At 33.8% G+C, this 14,409-nt stretch overlaps 1 protein-coding gene across 43 annotated transcripts in view; it reads right to left on the bottom strand.

Moving 5' to 3' along the window:
• Nucleotides 1-14,409, bottom strand: part of RIMS1 (regulating synaptic membrane exocytosis 1) — a 296,320-nt gene that overhangs the window by 88,009 nt on the left and 193,902 nt on the right. For 13 of the 43 annotated variants that reach the window (XM_068183785.1, XM_068183807.1, XM_068183792.1 and 10 more), the window contains exons 19-20: nt 12,421-12,483; nt 7,931-8,020 (exon numbers count right to left, since the gene is read on the bottom strand). The exons of 10 other annotated variants lie outside the window; for them this stretch is intronic. In XM_068183785.1, the coding sequence (XP_068039886.1) occupies nt 7,931-8,020; nt 12,421-12,483 (153 nt within the window). Of the gene's footprint in view, nt 1-2,398; nt 2,483-7,930; nt 8,021-8,484; nt 8,599-8,931; nt 9,010-12,420; nt 12,484-14,409 lie in introns of all 43 variants that reach the window. 20 more of the 43 variants (XM_068183805.1, XM_068183804.1, XM_068183823.1 and 17 more) reach the window with 5 other exon arrangements.

Here is a 14,409-nt window from a genome sequence, read left to right as displayed (position 1 = left end):
TAAAAAAACCCAAAAAACTTCAAAGGAATTATGCTATCAAATTCAACAGAAAAACTATTCTTTAAAATATCTTCTAGAAATACCAACCAAACATTTGCAAATTTTTAACACTGAAATAGTACATAACTCATGTCTTCATCTCATCAATGTATCAAGGAGTCACTTCTTCCTGATATGGCAAGTGAGCAAATTCCATAAGAACAATCTTGCCAAAACTTTTATCAAAATTTATGTTAATAACAATTAGAAATAAATACAATGTTGCAAAAAAATTATCAAATCAGAAAGAATGCATAAGTCATAGATTTAAGAAATGTATTCAGAAATAGATCTTGATTGCACTCTATATGCAAATTAGACCCATTTGTAATATAAATATGTAATGTACTCAAATGAAGAGTAAGATGAAGCCTGTCAAAGTCAATTAATCTGTGAAATATAATTCAAAAACTGTGATAAGCAGTTAGTTTGTTATCCTTGTTGATCCATCAGTCATTCCCCAACAGCCACTACTTCAGTTGTCAAACTGTCACAAGTGTATCTTAAAAAAACTTTAATTATTGAACTGAGTAGTACTGGCCCACTGCAATAACTATGTGGATTAATCAAATGTAAACTTACAGAGTAGAGAACAAAGGTAAAGCACCTTTGATTCCCTCACTGATATTCTCTCTACAGATATGCAAAAAACTCAATGTTCTCAGAACTTCTCTTAATGTCAGAGAAAATCCTGGAACTTATAGACTGCAAACACTCATCAGCATTGAGGTTAGCTTAAATTCCTTCTGTGTTCATCAGTGCCTGACTGTTCATCACTGGGATTTGGTGACCAGATTGCATGCAAGCCTTACAAACACAAGAAGGCACTGATTTCACATAGAAAATTAGACTCCTGTTTATCCATCTCAAAAACCTTCTCCTTACAGATTCCATATCCTACAGATGTTGTTTCACTTTAAAATGTTTGCTGGTGGGCATTAGAGGATTTCAGCCTTTCTCCACAAAATTTTAGCTGATGTAAGAAGGCTTACTATTTGGCATTGAGAATGGTAGCATTTAGATGAAAACCTTATTTCACTGATTTTTTCAAGTCTGATACTCTGAAGTCAAAGGCAATCTTTCCATTGACTCAAAAAATGAGAACCAAAATTACTTAAAAATGCCTAAAAGATGTAAAGTACATTTCTAAACTCTTCATAACTGTCCCATCAAACGGATGTGCTGGCAAAATTTCTAGAAATGCAGTATCTGTAAGGGAGGACAGCTTTGAAATGTTGTTTCACTACTTTAATTTTGTAATTTATAATGCTGCTTAACTCAAATTTTAAAAAGCAAATACTACACACACACAGTTACACTCTCCCCACCTGGTATGAGTGGAATATTTCCAGTATCAAGCAAACAAGATAAATCACAGTACAAATATCAGTGCTGTGGGTAGACTTTAGCAGAAGGTCAGGAGTAGCACCACTGGTATTTCAGTCTTACAGTTTTAAATGCAACTTCATTAGTTCATATACAAATTATTTACATTAATCTGCATTTACATTAATCTGTGTCCTGTCACTTCCTGCAATACAAAATACTGTAAGAAAAATTTTGAAATTGCACTTAAATATAAATTACAATGTCTGCTTAAAATAAAGCCAGATCTACCTGGAAATAAAATAACAAAGAAAAAATTACTGCTGCCAAAGCAATGGGATACCAAAACTCATGTGATTAGAAAGCTCGTGAGATGTAAAAAACAAAGGTGCTTCTATTAATCATAGATGATATTCAGCATAAAAATTTATTTAGAGGCCTGATGTTCTTAATCAAAACCTACCTTATTAGGAAAACCTGCTCCATGGAGGCCATCCTGATTGGGACTGAATTTACAGACAGTGCCAATTTTTACATACATCAACTAGAAAGTGTTAACAAGACCTCCAACATATCAGCCTGTGGGTTTTTTTTTGCATTAGGAACAGTTTGTTGAAAAAAGGAAAACCAAAAGCAATGAAAACAAACATATACACAAGAATATGCTCTAGGACAAGTATTTATCACATTTATCACATTATAAAGCACCACAGTGAAAGCACTAGCACCATTTACAGAGGCAGGTAAAAACAGACTAAAGAACATCAACAGAGATGACGTGCTGTTGTATCAGACATCATATTTTGTGTCTTGTGACTATTCAGACAAACAGAAAACTTGAAAAGATGTTCATCCTTCTGTGCTTTATAACAGTTCAACAAAATGCAGAGATGATATCTAAACTGCTGTTTTATTTTGGGCTTCTGGAGGTTGTAAGTCTCCACATAAATGCACACTTCTAAATTTCAGTGTACTCCTCTGAGAGTGCAAGATGCAGTAAGCCATTTTTCAACTGGGAGGAGTTGACTAGTACCTGTCATCCTCCGGAGATGCATGCTGGATATGAATCCTGGGACTAGTAGGTCGTCTCCTCTCTAGGGAGGGGGACCATCTACCCCTGTTTGCCCGTTCAATAAAACAGGAAAAAATACGGTATTTAGTTTGTGGTAAAATTAAATATATGGGATTTGGAACTGGAAAAATACCCCAAAAAGTAATGAAAGTGTGTAATTGAATTATTTTTTTCTAACAGCTTTCTAATACCCAAGTATACTTTACTTAAGGCTGCTTAATGCAGAAACATCACATCTGAAATGAAGAGAAGGTGTGCCCAAAGATGCAGAATTTAGACCAGAATTATAGAATATAAATCTTCTATATACTGTACCATTAAGTTTTCAAATAATCTCGAATGCCTGACTACCTAAAAGCCTGTCATTTGTGCAGGAAGCTGCAATTCCAAATTAGAAAAGACTTTTAAAGACCACATGATCGTCATTATCTTGGTATTTTGCTAATCCCATCTCTCCTAGCTATTTACATGGAAAAATGTAATCTCAGTGAAAATGTAGGACTATTAATTATGATAAAAGTTCTAGGGCATAAAGTCATCCTTTTCTGGAATGCAGTGAAAGAATGCAGGTAAATTATTTAAATAAAACTGAGCTGCACACATTTGCGTACAAGTGCTGGAGTCATTTTTTATCATTTGAAAACGGGTACTGAAAGTGTGTGCAGCCAGCTTCCTCTTCTGTTCATTTCTCTTTATCCCTGCAGTACATACCAGTACATTATGTTACACAACCATAGTCAACAAAAAGCACCTGAATTGAGAATGAAAACTGGTGTATTATGAGATTTTGCTTCTTGAAAAAGCAAATTCAATTCAGAATTATATATGCTATATTATAGACTGATGCTTATATTTTTGGGATGTCATGTGTTTGTAATGCAACAAGTGTATGAATAAGAATCTACAATACCAAAACAATAGCAAAATGTTTGCATAAAGTCAACACAAGTATCTAATATTTCCCTTTCTGAGGCATTCTTCCAGTCCATGTAATAATGAAAAGGGTTTGATTTATGGAACATGCAAATAACAAAAGTTTCAGGGACATGAGCATTATTTGAACAGTTAGGTAGGTCTTTCAGATGTTTTAAGAGCAAATAGGTTGTTAGTAGTTAGTTTATTTTTCTCTCCAAAGCAAGAGTTAAAGAAAATGTTAATGCATCAGTGCACTCAGTCAAAGCCCTTAATATGCTGATATCCACTACAGATATTAAAGAGCATTTGATAGAATTAACTAAGTAATTCAGTAGGAAATTTCAAAACATGCTTGCTTTCATTGAATGCTGAATGACTGTGAGCCACAGTACGACACCAACATGTAACTACCTATTTCTTTACATGGTTGGAAAGAACCAGAAAGACAGCATGTCACAGACCTAATGCAAACAGTTATTTCACTGCACATTCTTTTAAATGGAAATGGGGGCATTCGACATAACTGTTAAGGGCATGCAATATAAAAATCGACATGAAATCAGGACAAGCTTTAATTGGATCAACCTCCCTGGTATCTGTTTATGATTAGGTAACAGGTAACTGCTGAGCTTTGTCTCATTTAGATAGTAGTGGCCAGCTGATGGCAAACATCCTGGTTTGATTCCCACTGCAGTGAAGCACCTCAGAACAAATCTAACACAGCTGTGGGGCTGTATTTTGCAGGTTTGCTGGCCCTTGTACATGACCTAATCCCTGGACTGTGCTCCTCAGTTTTATTTGCTCAGACCACCACTAAGTGATGTCTCAGGCCAAAAGCATACCAGAAATACCAATCAGTTCAACTGTTCTCGTGCTAACATACATACAACTGCTTGCAACAACAGAAATTTAGAGGGTACATAATAGCCACACTACATATTATTAACTATCACTGACTGCAATCTGAAGGGAACATGCTATTATGATGAGAAACCATTCCTAAATTAGTTCAGTCTGCCCTTGAACCTCATGTCTAAGTGTTCTCCTGAGCAGAGACTGGGTGTTGAAAAGAAATTTCTCCATTCTAAAGAAGTAGCACCCAATTTACAAGGAAAAAAACCATAAATTTTGAGACACAGTGAAAAGGATAATAATGAAAAAACCCAAAGCATAATGAAGTAGTAGCAGGAAAAAGACTTTCAGTGGCAATAGAGGACATATTATAAACTTAAAGATGCCTTGCAGGTCATTAAAGGAACTTCAACCACAGAATCAGTTTGGGAAAAAAAAAACAAAACAAAACAAAAAAAAAAACAAAAACAAAAACAAAAACAAAAAAACAAATATCAAAACAGATTGGAAAAAATAGAGGCTAGATGGTGGGAAGAGAAAAAAAAAAGGCAGGCATGGTGCAACTGCATAGAGGTATTAGTAGGGGATCAAAATTTTTGAATGTCTTAGAGTATACTGTGCAGAAGAGAAGTATGTGAAGGACTAAACTCTGTACAAAATGAGTCTATTTAACAAAAAACATTAGCAGGGCTTTGTCAAGGCAAGGTTACTTTGCCAGTCAGATTATTTGGACATTACTTGGTCAAATGATGGAATTTACAGGAGGAGAAAAGGAGTTCTGTCCTTACTGTTGCTTTGGTTCTGCTGCCCTGAAACTAACTAGACTTTCGTATCACAAATTCATATATACAGCTGAAAGTAGTTTTCTGCTGGTATAAGCAAGTCAATAGAATGACTTCTACTGGCAAAGCAGTGTCTTAAAAACCAGTAACTACTCTGACCATTCCAAATGACATGAATGACATTGTATAAAGTTCAAGGATCAAAATTGTTTCCAGCAAACCAGTGACAGAGAGAAATAGGGCTCTACTGTCCATCTGTTCTAACACTACCATTTTGTTAAAATGTGTTTTATTTTAGCTCTTGTTCTCAAAAATAATCTAATTCATACACTCTGAGTCAAAAGGTTTGGGGGAATAAGTAGAAGTAATTTTCCATAGGTAAGTATATTCCTAATTTTGTTAAAGAAAATATAGGTATATTTAGAAGTCTGTATTTAGAGGCATAAAAGTCTAGACTTTTAAACAATATCTACAATGCTGCCATTCAGGGAGGGGAGAAGGAAGAAGAAACAAAATGAAAACAACTAACAACATATTCAACACAAGTCTCTCAAATATACTGATAAAGTGCTGTAGATTTGACTTCACAAAACCTTAGAGTGCTTCTTTTTGATGGAACAATTCTAGACCTGAGAAGTGTCTAATCTCTTCTAAGTCTCCAGTAATGAAACAACCTTTTTCATATTGCCTATTACATTGTAATTTTTATTGTGCTCAGTGTTTCATTATAATTACTTTCAAAAGAGATTTCCTACTGCTTAAGATGAACTTGTCTTACTGTATTTTAAATCTTCTGTTCGTATCTTGTCCAGCACAGAACCAAAATGCTTTCTACAGACCCTGAACTTAATTCTGTGTTCTTCAGACTAAGGACACCTCTATCATCCCATGCAACTGATGACTAACTTCATTTTGAAGTGTAAGCTGATTCTACATTCAACAGAGGAGAATTAAATCATCAAATTTATGTTCCCCAAAACAAAAATATTAATTTCAAGGGGTTTATATATTAAATATAACACCCTCCTCCAAAATTTGGGCTGCATAGGAAAATATTCTATGTCACAAGAAAGGATAAAAAATCCTCTGCCAAAGCCACACATACCTTATTGTTTTCAATGAAACTATCAAGAAAAAAATTGAATATCAATTTCCTTAACAAGAGCTTTTCTGCTCTATGAAGGATACTAAGTCAAAATCTCCTATTTAGGACTTCTAAAAGCTAAGTAAAACTTGCACAGTGATGGGCAATTTTTTTCTGGATTAGACCCACTGATGATTTGGCAATACCACATGTTTAGTAGCAACAGAGGGCATTAATACAGACTAAACACTTTTATTTATATACATCCTTCTGCTCATGCAAAATGATGCAGATTCTGCACAGTGCCCAGTGGACAGAGGTTGCTGGACATGAATTCTAATGGCATAATAGAACTACTTCACATCAGGACCAATATAGTTTTGAATATAAAGTTTTTACTAGATAGTTTATAATTACCAGTTAATGTTTCATTGAATATTCAACTTGATGGGTGGCATCTTGAAGTAAGTACAGAACACACTGCTCATGTTTTTATGCAATTACATTAAGTAACTGCTTGAAGATGAAAGCAGCTGTATGTATGTACACGCTCAGTCATTAATATGTTACAATATTTTTAAAAAAGATCTAGACAAATATCTGTATTTCATTCTGAGTGGCTCTACGTCAGCTGATTTTTTTTGTTTTTTTTTTAATAACCATGTTCATATTATCTGTAATGTCTTGAGCTCACACTTTTAAAGAAATAAACTACTGTAGATCCATCAGAGATACCTCAGCAGAACATTAGTCTCTTCTCTACAACAAGAGCATAACTTAAGAAAAAGCACAGTTCCAACCAAGGAACAGCAGAAATTGGGGAGAAAGGAAAGGGAAATTATAAACAAAAAACTCAGGTGAAACCCTGTCTCAAAGAGGAAAGTACATTCTTAGTTGCCTTTCTCCAGGCATCCTGCCCCACGATAAAGAAAAAAAGACAAATGTTACAAACACCACACTGTGTATCAACTAAAAAAAGCACTATTAACTTCCATACTAACTAAACATGTACTGGACAGACTAAAATGTAATTCTGTCCTATTCCTACTCAAAGGGAGCCTATTATTGCCCCTATTGAGCCTAAAACCTCACTCTAAAGTGGTATAATTCTTAACCAAAAACATGGGTAATGATGAAAAGTTCTCCTGTGGAATCACCTTTTTTACACCATTAGTATTTGATTCACCTAAAATTTTGAATCAAGCTCTTGCAATTGTGAAAGTACAGAAAGCATCCATAACATGCCTGCACAATGTATGTGACACAATACTATTTCATTTAAATTGTAAACATGTCTTAAGACTTGTGTGAACCTTACTATAATATCAGAGCAAAAAAAAAAAAAACCTTAATGCAGTTATCTACCTTGCAAAAGCAGATGCAGCAGATTAAAGAAAGCAATGATGTTTGTCTGTTCTGTAAAATATATATCAGTATTGATACAGTTCTGGTTTGAAATGTGAGAGTTTTGTCATACTTTCTAATTTATGCCACTGCTTTATTAGCAGTCCACAGAACAAGCAAGAAACAGATGTAATGCTTTTAAGCAAATGATGATGAAGATTCACAACCAAGTGATAGTTTCAAAATACTTAACACTGCAATGCTATTATCAGCATACTGAGGACTTTTGTAAACAATGAACATCAGCTTGAATTAAAACAAAGGAAGTAGCCAGAAGCAGTCATAAACTCCAACACACAATTTACATGACATACATGAATATAGGAGCAAAAATGTCTACAAATACCAAAGCAGACAAGAATGTATAAGAATGTGGAATACTCATATGAAGAAAAACAAAACTTATAAAGATCACCAGCACAGATGACAAGAAATTAATAAGTTTTTATTTTATACCTTTCTCGTTCTGGTGAATGCAAACTAGTATCTGGTCTCAAGCAGTTGGTACTAGCACTCCTAGCCCTGTCAAGGGAGGGCTGCAGTTCACTAGTGCCAGTGAATTGCATCCAATGGTAGAAGAGAAAGAAAAAGAAAACAAAGAAAGGAATACAATGTTAGATATTAACTCATAAAATAATGCTCTCTTCACAGAAAATGTAGAATCACAATGATTTAATTAAGGAAAACGTAAAAGGGTTGACTGGATGATAGTGTCAAGATTTGTTTAGAAAATAAAAGCAAACAAAAGGTTGCGAGAAATTTTTTTGCAAATATCATTGAAATGTTTAAAACTGAATGAGACAGAACAGCATCCACTTGTAAGAAAAGTGGAATGAGAAATACCAAACAATAAAGTTATATCCTTATTAACAGCAGTAAGTTTTAAGCCAACATAAAAGAATGTGATCCACTATATGTCATGTGAAATCCCTTCACAGTGAAGCTCATTTATTCTGCAAAATCCATATTAGATACCAAACAAGTGGGGGGATTAATCCTCAGTGTCTTACCTAACCAGTAGATCATCTCCAAATTTCGATATTCGTAAATTAAGGCAATCATGAAGGAGTGAAATATCCTGTCTAATCACGGGTTTGGTCTTAGCACATGCAGGAAGAGTTGAGCTTGGTAAATTAAAATTATTTAAACAAAATGAAAATAAATTTAACATGTAACAGAAATCTCATACATAAAAGAATGTAATAGAGAAAAACATGCAACATATAATTTTAACAGTGAAGACAACTCCAACTAATACAAAGTAGTTTGGTTTAGGTTTTTTTGGAACTTAGGTGTTAATTTAAATAACTAGATTAAGTTATTTTAGGATTTTATCCCTTATCTCTCAGTCACAAAAATATATTAAACATTTTGGGTTTTTTTCTTTAACAAGGGAAGTTAGTTATTTTTTTTTTAAAGAAGCTAACTATTTAAAGGGGACTCTAAACACTTCTTACCTGTATAGGTTCCAATGAGTACCATTTTCTAGTAAAGGCATCTTGGGCGGTAATGTTTTATAGTGCCTAACAACACTTCTGGAATGTGGTGGGTCAGAAAAGAACACAGGACAACACAAAAACATGCCAGAAATAAAGAGACAGGTAAAGGCAAGCCAAGACTGACCAGAACATAAAATAAATGCATAATATTCTAATATATTGTATAGCTGTAGGATTAGATATCTCATCTATGTTTTTCTCAAGTACTGTGACATCTATCTGGGGGAAAAAATTTGTATTAGCCCTTTTCTTAATAAAGTGCATGAACTTATGCCAATGCTAATACAGCTCAGATGTTTCCTTTAAATGGAAGTAATATATATTCTATTTATAGATACTTTTAATTAAAATACACAGACTGTTTTAAGTTGATATTAAATTTACTCTTTTTTTCTCTTAGTGATGCCTCACTTAGACCTGCAGAGATTTTTACCTCTTCAGTAGCTAAGCATGAAAGAAAATTTCACTAAAACAGGGATATATAGTATCAAAATTTTAATTACAAATTTAGTATTAGCAACTAGCTTTTTTGAATGTGTAAGTTTTTGGAAGTGGCGTACCAGCTTCAAAATTTACCAGTAATTAAATGCTATTAATTATAAGCTAATTAAAAAACCTAGGAGAATTACTACATCAGCCAACAGAGCAGACCTAAGGTGTCATATGACAACTGTCTAACGTCATCATAGATTTTAGAGAAGGAAATGTTTATTTTATCAGACAGCTCTACCCATTGAATAAGAAAGAAATTTAAAGGCAGACAGTGGCTGCTGAATGGGAATTATGGCCATTTAATGGCTAAGGGTTAGTAACAACATTCTAACAATTTTCCCCATACCCTACTAGGGCACAACTATGGAACTGCTGGAAGAAGAACCAGCAGGCTTGAGGATGCAGCAGTCTGTCCTGATAGGACATTTGATTCCTGTTAAGCCTTGGACCAAAACACAGCAGGATCAACATCAGAAACCTGGCTGTGTCACAGACAGATGAATAAACTCTCTGCCTGGAAGCATCAGTGTTAGTAAAACCCTAAAGGATTTAACAGAGGAGATTTGACCCTTCTTGTACGGGTTTAGTGGTCACCACTGGTGAATTCTTTATTAGAGGTCACTGTAACATTGCACAGGAGGAATAAAGGAATGGCTGTCATCAGGCCAATCCTGGCATATATTACCAATCAAAGATATTACCAATCAAAGTAGGGGTGATCTAAGACATGGAATGTGGCAATCCATGGTCTATAGCATAGGTACACACCTTTCCACCATTTCTATTCTTTAATAATTGCATACAGAGCAACAGGATGGATAGCAAGAACTAGTATTCCAAACTGGTGCATTAAATTCACCATATATCTTAACTTTGTAGCTTGGACTACCAAATTTCTTTCATTTAACATGAAGCCATAAACATTTCTTTCCCAGCTGAAGCTGTCTCAAGTACTAATTAAACCATTGTTCATCAAGCTGCCTAGAAAACAAGGATAAAGCCTTATAAAATTTCTAACATGAATAAATGTTGGGTCATTAGAAATAAGAAAGGACAGAAGATGGCATAGAACAAATTTTTGCTGAAACTGTTTTCAAAACTATTCTTTCGAGAATGTATACTGCCAGTCTCAGGGTATTATTTGGAATTGGGGTGTATAAGCCTCAGAGTTAAATTTAAAAGAATCGATCTATTGTCATCTTTTGCTTTTATATTCATCTTCAATACATTATTATAAGCACCATCCTGCTTTGTAGTGTACCACTACTATTACTTTTTAAGGGTGAATTTTTTGGGTTTTTTGATCACAAAAATACTGTAATGATAAATTGAATAAAGAAAAATGCAAGGAAGTGCTGTAGGCTCTGAATTCAGTGTAGCTATTACCTAACTCTATTGCTGTCCTTGCAAAAAGGACGCAACTTGCAAAAACTTGTGCACAAGTATTTGCTGTGACCAGACTGGTTTGGTAGATTTGTAAAACTGTTGGGCAAACTGCACCAGAAGTTTATAATGCTGTATTTACTTCATTAATTGAGACTTTAAACAATGTAATTGAAAAATTATTCTAAAAATTGTAATCTTTAAGAGGGAAAGGAGAAAGCACAGGGCTGGGGGCAGGAAGAGGATGAAGCTACAGAAGATGGAGCAAAAAGGACATGGGAAAGAGGCAGGAAAAATTGCTATTATCTGACAATAAACAGACAAAAATAACAAGAAGTTCAATAAATTATTAAACCCTAAAATTCAAATCTTGAGGAAAAAGCCTTTTTAGTTGAAGTGCAAGAATGAAATATTTCTACTGATAATAAAAACTTAATTTAACAGCTTCACTGATGCAGAATTTTTTGAAAGCTTACATAGTTATTATTTTAGTTTTTATACTACTCTGCTTTAGAACAAAATCCCATCACAGCATCTTCAATACTGCTTCAAATTTGATGATGAAAATTAAAGCAAGCCAGAACATTTAAAAAAATAAACAGTATTTTGCAAGAGAAAATCCTAAATTAAATAAATGAATAATAGCACTAGACAAAATGGTTTAACATTTGGTGATTTCTAACATTTAGCACTGACACAAAACTCTCATCAACACCCAGATCCTGAAGGGACAAAGGAGAACTACTGGGTTGAATTAGTTGAATAGTTAACTACTTTAACTTCAACCTACATTTTTACTTACTGTAAATGAAAGATGTTCTACACAATGTCATGGATTTTTAACATGGTTAACAGACATGGTGAAAAAAAAGGTGGGGGTGCAGACTTTGATTTTTTAGATAAAGATATTTCAGTCCGGTTTAGTTTCACAACACTGGAAAGTGGTAAGACAGGGAGCTCCACCTCCTAGCTTCGGAACTCGAGATTAATGAAGACTGAAGATGGGCCCAAACTACAAAGTTTACATGTGGATCCAATATATAGAACAATTTTTAGATGTTAAACCAAGTAATACAAAACCCCTCAAATCTGGGACTTCCAGTAAGCCCTTGTACATGTATTTATTCCTCTGCAAGTGACTAAATCAGCATGAGATTAGGTGTCACAACAAGCAAAGATTGTTTAATTGTGCATGGCTGTTATAGAAACATAAAAATGCAAATAAAAGAAAACAAAACCAACTAAAAAACCAATGTTTGAAATTGTTACAATGCTGTCATGCATTGGGAGATCAAGACTTTTGCGACTACACAGAAAATCTACTACAAAATACAACTGCAAAACCAAAGTGTCTTCAACTCCTTTAATCCTTACTACTGACGTTCAAAAACAGATACACACATCTGAATCTAAATTACAACAGATGAAAAAGAACAATTAACACCTGGATCACAATGTACTTGGAAGTTCTTTACGTACTGGGACTAAATACCACCATGGAAAAAATGTTGGGCACACAAAGTACGCACAACTAACCAGATGTGTTCGTGATTCCCACACTCCTGGATTTACCTGATGGTATGTAGGCACTCTGCACTTCTTCCTCGCTTTGCTCTGGGCAGCATAAGAAGCTCACTGCACAGACAGGATGGGTGGTGAGTGAAACAGATATAGTTATGAAGCATTAGATGACATGGGTTATGCCAATGATAAGCAAATGAAAACATAAAAAGAAATGAGAAGCATTCACCCACATAGATAGTCTGATAAGACTGCATGTCTCAAAAAATATGAGTCAAAAAATGCATGTAATAGCTACATTTTCAACAAGTTCATTTTAGTGTGGCACCTCCTTCTGCGATATTTTTCTTTTAAATTCAGAATTACTTTTTCAGAGCCCTTCATGATGAAACAAATAACATAGAATGGCTACAGTTTTCTAATAACCTCCTGTCTCATGAACTAATTAATGGAGAACTGCTTTAGGAAAAAAAAAAAAAAAAAATGCCTGTTTGTTTCGTGTTGGGTTTTGTGGCTTCCTAAGCTGCAAAATCATACATGTAAAAGCAGTGAAGGTTTGATAATGATTTAATGCAGGTTGGTTTATGGGAAGAACAACCAGTCACCCTAAAGGGTGAATATACATGTTCATTTGAAATATTGTGTTTGGCCAAACATAAATTCTGACTCAAATTCTTAAAAGGTTTTTGTAATGACAATCCTAAAGAAACAAACAAAAAAGCTAATCAGCCATCAGACTTTTTGTTTCTTATTCTTTTAAATTAAGGAAAATCAGCCTTCTATTTTTATTATACTGTAAGGAAACACATACTACAGCCAGCAAGATGGTAAAATTAATGCATATTTATGCCTATGGTAAATATGACTATGATATGAAATATCCCTTGAAATAAGCCTGCAGTTTTATGCACTTCAACACAATCAGAAAGACCAAGCTCCAAAACTCCTATCATTGTAAATATGAAATTAAAGGTAAGTTTCATGGAAACATGCTAATTTTAAAAGAAGCAGGGAATCCCATGAAGTACTATGGCAAAAAGAAAAAAAAGAGAGAAAATATTACAAAACAGGTAAAGCAGCAGTTGTTCAACGTGTTTCACACTTCATGTCATTATAAAATGATGCATTTAATTGATACACTATAGGCATTATTTACCTAAAATTCTAAACAGGGCAGCTTGAAATAATAGCTTGTGAGTCATTCAAGATTCAATTACATCTGGAGCCACTAGCTTGATGCAACAATATGTACTAGAGTTGAACAGAATTTTAAAATTTTCTTTCTTAGCCAAAATTCTATTCATAAGCTCAAAGGACTGACAGAATTTATATGCATGTTTCCAAATAACAAACAACTATGTATTAAGTTACTATTTTCTTTAGAGTTGCAAAGCAGATACAAAGTCCACATTAAATCATTGGGTACTCTGTTAGTATTTACCTTTCCTTAGCCAAAGAGTATCTATTGTAATTGGCCCAAAGCAAACACTAATTAAAAATCATCCTGAAAAGTGATACAAAATAACAAATCCACCATGAAATCTTCTAGTTAAAAAAAAAAAAAATACATCAAGAAGATTACCAATATTGTGAGAATATGCAGTTCTCTGATAAATTAAGTCTGTTTTGGGAGACATTTAAAGTAGAGATTACTCTTCTCAAACAAATGTTGTTTATACTCATAATTAACAGATTTTACTTAGGAATAGAAGAAACACAAAAAAAAAAAAAAAAAGAAAAAGTGCCATGCTCTTGAATATTCAGCAATGATTTCCTAATAAAAAGCTTTTTATAACAGTTTATATATATTCATATATATGTAAACTATATATATATATATTTATATATAAAATATATATAAAACTGTTGAAGTGGACAAATAAGTTCCACTGGAAACTTATTGCAGCAGATGCTTCTGTCAGAGTGATAGCAACTATTTTTACAAAGACCTATATTATTATTTAATATTGATTTTGAACCATTAACAGGTCATTGAGAAAATTATTGAAACTAATCAGCAGCTGTAATTCCTGGCATGCA

Source organism: Anomalospiza imberbis, chromosome 3 (genome assembly GCF_031753505.1).
Source record: "Anomalospiza imberbis isolate Cuckoo-Finch-1a 21T00152 chromosome 3, ASM3175350v1, whole genome shotgun sequence".
In the NCBI taxonomy this organism is placed as follows: domain Eukaryota; kingdom Metazoa; phylum Chordata; class Aves; order Passeriformes; family Viduidae; genus Anomalospiza; species Anomalospiza imberbis.
Note: the sequence above shows the minus strand (reverse complement) of the source record. Positions and strands in the feature narration are given on the sequence as shown.